This window comes from Mycetomoellerius zeteki, unplaced genomic scaffold (genome assembly GCF_001594055.1).
Source record: "Mycetomoellerius zeteki isolate Tzet28-1 unplaced genomic scaffold, Tzet1.0 scaffold785, whole genome shotgun sequence".
Taxonomy (NCBI): domain Eukaryota; kingdom Metazoa; phylum Arthropoda; class Insecta; order Hymenoptera; family Formicidae; genus Mycetomoellerius; species Mycetomoellerius zeteki.
Genome location: NW_017257814.1, coordinates 119,787 through 126,739, shown reverse-complemented (window position 1 = coordinate 126,739; position 6,953 = coordinate 119,787). Strand labels below are relative to the sequence as shown.

The window sequence follows — 6,953 nt, the reverse complement described above, 5'->3', positions numbered from 1 at the left end:
GCGCTCCGCCGATATGTCTTTTCTAAACCAGTCACGAGCGTTCTGCTAATTCCGCATCATGGGACCGCACCATAATGGCAGTTTTCCATTGACGTTTGAATTTTACAGCTTTCTTGTATTTCGAAAATGAATATCTGTTGCGTGATTATCGCCACCGTTCTTCGTCTCTTGTTATCGCAACTGAAATAATCCTATTGGCTGCTAGTAATTCTGAAGTAACATCTTAATGATGCTTTGATGTAACCTCTTTGCTAAGGCTACTGCCAAAAAAAACTGATGCAGAAAAAAGCAAATAATTAACGAAGGATTCGTGAGATTGTACAAGTTTATCACTTTCTTTCTCATTGCCCAAATGGATACACAAACGGATATCAATTTACCGCGACCGCAAATGACGTTGCGAAACGTGAATTCTGGCAATGTATTCTATATGCCGTTAACATCGTTTGCAGGTAAACAATTACTCGAATACGCACACATTGATTTATGATTGTTCACAATTTCATATTTTATAAGTGACTTGGACCGGACTCCTATTGGTGCTTTCTAACAAAAGACAAAGTGTAACACACAGTAATAATTTCACATTTATTTAACATTAAGTAAGAAGGATGTAATGATTTACTGTAGATGCTTTTCATTTAGTGACACAAGTCGGCACAAATGTCGGTCTATCTGTTATTTAATGAATAGATCGACAAACGATGTTTGTGTCGACTGTATCTCCTAAACGGAAAACAGTCAAAGACAGTACAATACTTGTGTCGTCAAGTGGAAAGCACTCTTAATTAGTACAATTATTTGTAACAAAAGGACACCGCGTGACTTAATTCAAGTATGATATCAAAGTCATCCTACCTAAATTTCATGGTTATCCATCTCAACTCTCAATGTCTCTGTTTTTCAGAGATGTGGTATCAAATATTTCTTTGGGCCCTGTTCTCCTCGATATTTGTACATACGATTGCTGGCGCAATTTGTTTTGCTACTTTGCGACAGCACAAATACGGCAAGTATGTAAGTTATGGTCTATTTGTGAAACAATCAATTCACAATGTTATGTATATCCACAGATTTTTCCCATTGCTTATCATAATAATGGGTGTACTATTGCCACTGACATCAGGTGTCGTCAGTTCAGCGGCAGTTGCCTTTGTGTATAGAGCGTCCGGCTATCAAATGCCACCTTTATATGCATTGTTTTGGGGTATTGGGCAGACTGTGGTACCAGTGTGTGTCGGATTTACGCGAATATTGGCAACTTTGTAACCTGTTGTTACAAATACTGCACTTGTGATATATTTATGTGTACAGCAGCACAGTCAAGTGTTTCTTTTAAATTATACATATGTACATATATATAGATAAGTTCATCATTGTGGACATCTAGTTGTATTGATGCATTTAGTAGTAAGTTGACTGTGAAAGTGGAAAAGATAATAATATTACTGAAAAGATAAAGAATACTTTCTATTTGGTGACACACAGCAATTGTTCTGTCTTTGATACTCATGAAATAGCAAGAAAGATAGAACGACGTTTGTGCCAACTTATGTGTCACTAAACAATGTTTTCAGGAAGGCGCTTTTAGTGCTATTTGAGTCAGTCTAACCTTGTTTCACGTCTAATAAACGATAAAGAGATATAGGATACTTTCCATTTATGCTCATACAAGTTGATACATTTTATCTTTCTTAACATTTAATGAATAATGAGGACAATGATACTTGTATCGACTTGTGTCATCAAATGGAAAGCACACAGAATGACAAATAGTATCTTTCCAAACACACTCTAAATGGAAGATACCTAAGTATTGGGAGAATTCGTAATGAGAAACAAATACATTTATCGAATATCGCAGAAAGCATCATAATTATTGATATATATACATATATATATATATATCTCAATAAAGCCAGTCTGATTTTTTTAATTGTTAACATACATATCCTATCAGTTTTATTATTAGGTAGTGTTATATAGGCTTATTATTAAGTACAATGTTAATTGGCATCATATAACAAATAATATGGATGTGGACTATATTATATCATTTGTATTATACAGCCGTTTGTGTAATTCCTCTCAAGACTTGTCCATTTTTATATATTGTTTGAAAGTGTTTGCAATATTTTTGATATCCACTAATCCTTCCTCCAAGGCCCTGAAGGCTTCCATTTTTGCGTTTTCATCAGAAGCACTTAGCAAATTGAGTACTAAATCTGAAAAGAAAAGAAGTGTAATATTTTTTTAAGTTTTAATTATTTTATACTTTATTATATATATATATATATATATAAAAAGAAACTTCGTTTGAGAATTATCTCGTCATAAATCGTTACATACCATGATATCTGGAAAGAGTCGACATTGTATTGGGTTCCAATTGCTGTTGAAGGAAGGTGAGAACGGTTGTTACATGTCTGCCAGACATATGTAAGGCGTTTTGCGTAACAGCAGTGAAAAGCACGCTTGTAACTAGGTGCAACGCCAATGCGGGATCTTGCGTAGCATTCAGCTCCTCCAACAGAGCTTCTCTGTGAGCATGTATCTGCGGTCGCTCCTTTTTTTTATCGTACTTCTTTAAAACCAAACAACAAGCTGCCATTACCTTGTCAGCGTTATTCAAAAAATCTTCCACTGAATCTCCCATTACGGTTTTATGGATAACGGTTAATGGCTCTTTAACATCCACAGGTAATTCAAGCAGCAATCTTTGCCTTGTCTCTGTCGTGAGATTTTCCGCTACTTGCAGCATATTTTGTTGAGCAGCCAATTTGAATATACTTGTTACAAAATCAATACCTAGAGATTTAAGCAAGTATTTGGTCAGCGGAGCTTGATCCGTTTTGTCCAGATGTTTAATACCCTTGTCGAATATTCGAATGTTCGTTATTAGAACGTTCAGGCGTTCGCCGATTTCGCTTAGATTAGTAGTCTTGTTGGATTGCGCCAATTGCTCCGCCAATGTTAACGCGGACTTGTTCAGTTTTGGTTGCAAATAGCACGCTAATTCGTCTGCCATTTCTTTGATAACGGCTACGTTCTCATCTTTCATAACTTCCGTTTTCACTTCTTCCATGGTTATCACAGTGATCTCACCTCTTCCGACCGCTGTCTGTCTCGTCTCATCTTTGTCAGAATCGTTTTCCTGCATCTTTCCTTGAAGATATTTTTTCTTTGTAGACTTGGTCTTGGTTTCTCTGCCTTGACTACCGCCGCCTGCTTTACCAATAGCTGCCTTTTTTCTTCGTTCTTCCTTTTTATTCACTTTGCTCTCAAGAATTAAATCCGCGGATTTAGATTTTAATTTATTTTCAGCGATGGATTGGATCCATTTTCCGTTAGCTACCATGTCGCGAGCCTTTTGTTCCGCTACCGTTTCAAGGGATTTGGTTAAAGTTTGCAAAAATGCCTCAGAAACAATAACTGTCTTTGCAAATATATGCACATTGGCCTTTATTTTCTTCGTAGCTAATTTGATGACAAGTTCGGCATCTTCGTCGCTAAATACAGATGGTAAAAGGGGATATAAGTCGATAAAGGATCCGGTCGCAACGACCTCTTCGATATTGGCGTCGACTTGATCCGTTACTACTGTTCCTACAGCCACTGATTTTAGAAGGACCATTTTTTCATTTAAAAAATGACGTTTTACAAAACCTGGCGGATCTGATATTCCGAGTCTTGTAAGGGCGTCATATTCTATAAGATAAGAATAGATTGAATCACGTGAGACACAAAAATATCTTGGAAATTTCTAAAATCGCATATTTTACCTAAATATCCATTTTGCTTGTAAAAATTTTCAACCCACTCGGTTTGACTCTTGGAGTATATAGTAGGTATGTAAATGCCATTTCCACTTTGTTTCCCAGTTACAACTCCTGGCACTTGTTTTACTTCTTGCAGACTGTCCAGGATTGCTGCAATACATATTGTGTGTGTGTATGTATGTATATATAAAGAATGAATGTAGCACTAAGGTCTGTAGATAAAAAGGTAAATTAGACTATTTTGACAAATATAATAGCCTGATGTTGTTGAATGGAATTTAATAATATAGGAAGAAAATAGTAGTAACTTATGCAGACATTAAAAACTGATTGCTTTCATGTCACTAATTTTGTACTTACAGAAAAATATTCTTTCTGGTACACCACATTGCCCCAGTATTGCAGATAATGGCGTAGGCTTCGTGATGGCTGATAGGGCGCCTTTAATTCTTGCCTTATTTCTAGCAATAAAGCTGTCGGTATAAAAAATTTTGGGATCTTGGGAATCTTGAATAGCATATATTATCTTTCCGAGTTCCTTTTCGACGACTGATTGTAAAAAATCAGATGGTAGATTGTAAGTAAGCGTTAACTCTGCCACATTAATACAGCCGTGTTGTACAAGTTTATCATTTATCTCTTCCGCAATTTTACTAATGTAACTCTTATCTATAAGCTGTCCCAATATCACTTTCAGCCCTTTATTGTGCTTCTCGATCTCTGTTACTGCTTTAGTTACTTGCGACAGATTAACATTAAGAATTTGCGCCAAGTCGACTAAACTAATTTTTCCATCATGAATATACAGCTCGTCTTTGATCTCCTTCCCAAGATGCTGAGGTGTAACATATTCTTTGCCATCATTGGTAAATATTATGTCCAGAAGCTTGTTTTCTACCAATGTTATTATAATCTCTATACAATTTCGTTCAGAGAGTCTACAATATACATTTAATTATATTAGATCAGTGCAAAAGACAGAAAAGCTCATTGACATTATAATAAAATTAATTTCATTTTTTCCTAATGGTTTTTAATTTTGATATCTATAGAGAGAAAAGTGATATAAAACATGATGTAAAAAGAAAAATTAATTCTTTTTAAAACCTCATTAATAATAATCATAAAAATTATAAAAATAATCTTTATTAGATATAAAATATAACGGAATTGATGTTGAAACTATACATCTCTTTCATATCTAACAGAAATAAATTTATATCAACATGTAATTACTTAATCAATACCATATGTTTAAAGTCTTGTCTGGAGGGGCTCTTATAAACTACTGTAATGCAAAAATACGTATAAAATACTTATACGAGTCAGATAACAAAAACTAAAGTAATGTTTGTGATTCAAGTACAATTTATTATTCGCAGATTTTAAGTACCACGTTATTCATAAGAAAATAAGATTAGGTTAACTGGATTGCGGAGTAAAGAGCGTCACTCACTTTTGCAAGGTCGAACTGAGCTGTGCCTTCTGAAAATCAGCGGCCAACCGCTTCACTTCTTCCCAGTCTACGCTAGACATTTTTCGATCGTTTCTCCGTTTCTCGTGCCGCTTTAAATTAACTCACATTGAAACCGCGGCGATAAACGGCGATAAACACGCTCCGATAAACGTTGCAGCTGTCAAATACCAATGGCCATCGCTATGATCGCCATGTATTGCCCAGTAATCCCAATTCCCAAGATTCCCAAGTAATCCCAGTATATTGCCATGTATCATTACGCGCGGCGGGATCTGTTAGATCTGTTCTCGGTAACTATTTCGGTACACAATTTCTTGTCATTTTTGTTTTTGTTAATAATGAGACAGACACATATAGAGATTAAGCGACAGTTTGTGGCATAGAAAATTTTTATAATCAAAGTTAAAATCTTCAAAGAAGAAATTAATATTTTAAATCTAATCAACACATACGATACAATATTCTATAACTATTTTATTTGAAAATTTTAATTCTCGTGCAGCTTCAATTTAATTAATTTCAGAATAATAATCTAGTGGACACGCAAAAGTTGAATTGGATTTAATTTGCGACGGTCATGTCGTACATACATATGTATCACGTCACATACAACATACAACATATAATATGCTCAGCCTAGCATCGTTTCCGGTAATGGAACGGAAGCGGGCTCGCCTGCTGTTGGCTTGGCTGTTGCTGTTAATAAGTAATTTTGTAGTCACGTGATCGTTGCATGGTTGCATCGTTCAGTCAGAATCATCAGAATCGTTATGACAGCGGAAACGTCAAACTCGCCAACGGATTGTAAATAAACTGGAGTAGTGTGCAGGGATCACTGTAATCGCGCATCTCGCCGTCTCGTACGAGTCTCGTTCTCGCTTCTTTTATGTACACGCAAGCGATCAAAATGCCGGTTCAAAAGGATTCGAATATCGTGAAAATCGCCGTTCAGATGACCGATCAGGTGCCGCAGCTCATCGAGTTCAATCAAAAGCAACCTTTGGCTGGAATTATTCAGGTACATGTATTCTCTCGATTTTATTGATTACTACTAACTATAATCTCATCGTGACGTGTATCTATTGTACCGATTATACGCTATCGTAATTTAGTTGTGCACAGAGTGTGCATCTATAATCTATATATTACTCCAATTCTCAAATTTTTGTCTCTGAAACGAGGGAGGAAGAGCGTGAGAAATTATCTCTCTCCCAGTTGTATTGTTATATTTCGTGTGTGTGTGTGTGTGTGTGTGTGTTTGTGTAAAAATAACGGAATGCATTCTAATACTTTATATTAATTAATGATTAACATTTTGTTTTAATTTTAGGAATTATGCAATGGATGGGGCTTATCTGATGCCGAATCATACTCATTACAATTTTCGGAAAGTAACAATCAAAATTATATTACGGAGAAGAATAGAAACGAGGTGAAGAATGGCAGTATTCTCAGATTGGAGTTTTCACCCTCGAAAACAGCGAGTGATATTTTGGCTAAGCTTAATAATGGTACGGCAGAAGAGAAAGTGGCAGCTCTGCAGAAACTGAGTACACTCAGCATAGACATGACCTTTGCGTTGGAATTTATAAATAAGAAAGGATTAGCATTAATTATTTCACAGGTATCAAAATTTTGTATAATAAAAATATATATATACATATATATATATATATACACTACGCGCATAAATTAAA

At 35.5% G+C, this 6,953-nt stretch overlaps 3 protein-coding genes across 4 annotated transcripts in view; 2 read left to right on the top strand and 1 right to left on the bottom strand.

The window, feature by feature from the left end:
* The first annotated feature begins 78 nt into the window (after window positions 1-78).
* On the top strand, window positions 79-1,920 carry LOC108729643 (transmembrane protein 170B). The gene is made up of 3 exons (XM_018458830.1): window positions 79-452; window positions 908-1,013; window positions 1,074-1,920. The coding sequence occupies exons 1-3, from the start codon at window positions 353-355 to the stop codon at window positions 1,267-1,269; spliced, it is 402 nt and encodes a 133-aa protein (XP_018314332.1). The 5' UTR covers window positions 79-352; the 3' UTR covers window positions 1,270-1,920.
* Window positions 1,921-1,923: 3 nt separating this feature from the next.
* Ufl1 (UFM1 specific ligase 1) lies at window positions 1,924-5,617 on the bottom strand. The gene is made up of 5 exons (XM_018458821.1): window positions 5,236-5,617; window positions 4,140-4,717; window positions 3,783-3,929; window positions 2,350-3,708; window positions 1,924-2,225 (listed from the first exon to the last, which is right to left on the bottom strand). Exons 1-5 carry the CDS (start codon window positions 5,313-5,315, stop codon window positions 2,089-2,091), a joined length of 2,301 nt encoding a protein of 766 aa, XP_018314323.1. The 5' UTR covers window positions 5,316-5,617; the 3' UTR covers window positions 1,924-2,088.
* Window positions 5,528-6,953, top strand: part of Ced-12 (engulfment and cell motility Ced-12) — a 5,968-nt gene continuing 4,542 nt past the window's right edge. Inside the window, exons 1-3 of one of the 2 annotated variants that reach the window (XM_018458822.1) lie at window positions 5,528-5,546; window positions 5,975-6,274; window positions 6,587-6,880. In XM_018458822.1, coding sequence (XP_018314324.1) covers window positions 6,143-6,274; window positions 6,587-6,880 — 426 coding nt within the window. In that variant the 5' untranslated portion in view covers window positions 5,528-5,546; window positions 5,975-6,142. Of the gene's footprint in view, window positions 5,547-5,751; window positions 6,275-6,586; window positions 6,881-6,953 lie in introns of those variants that run through there. The other variant, XM_018458823.1, reaches the window with a different exon arrangement.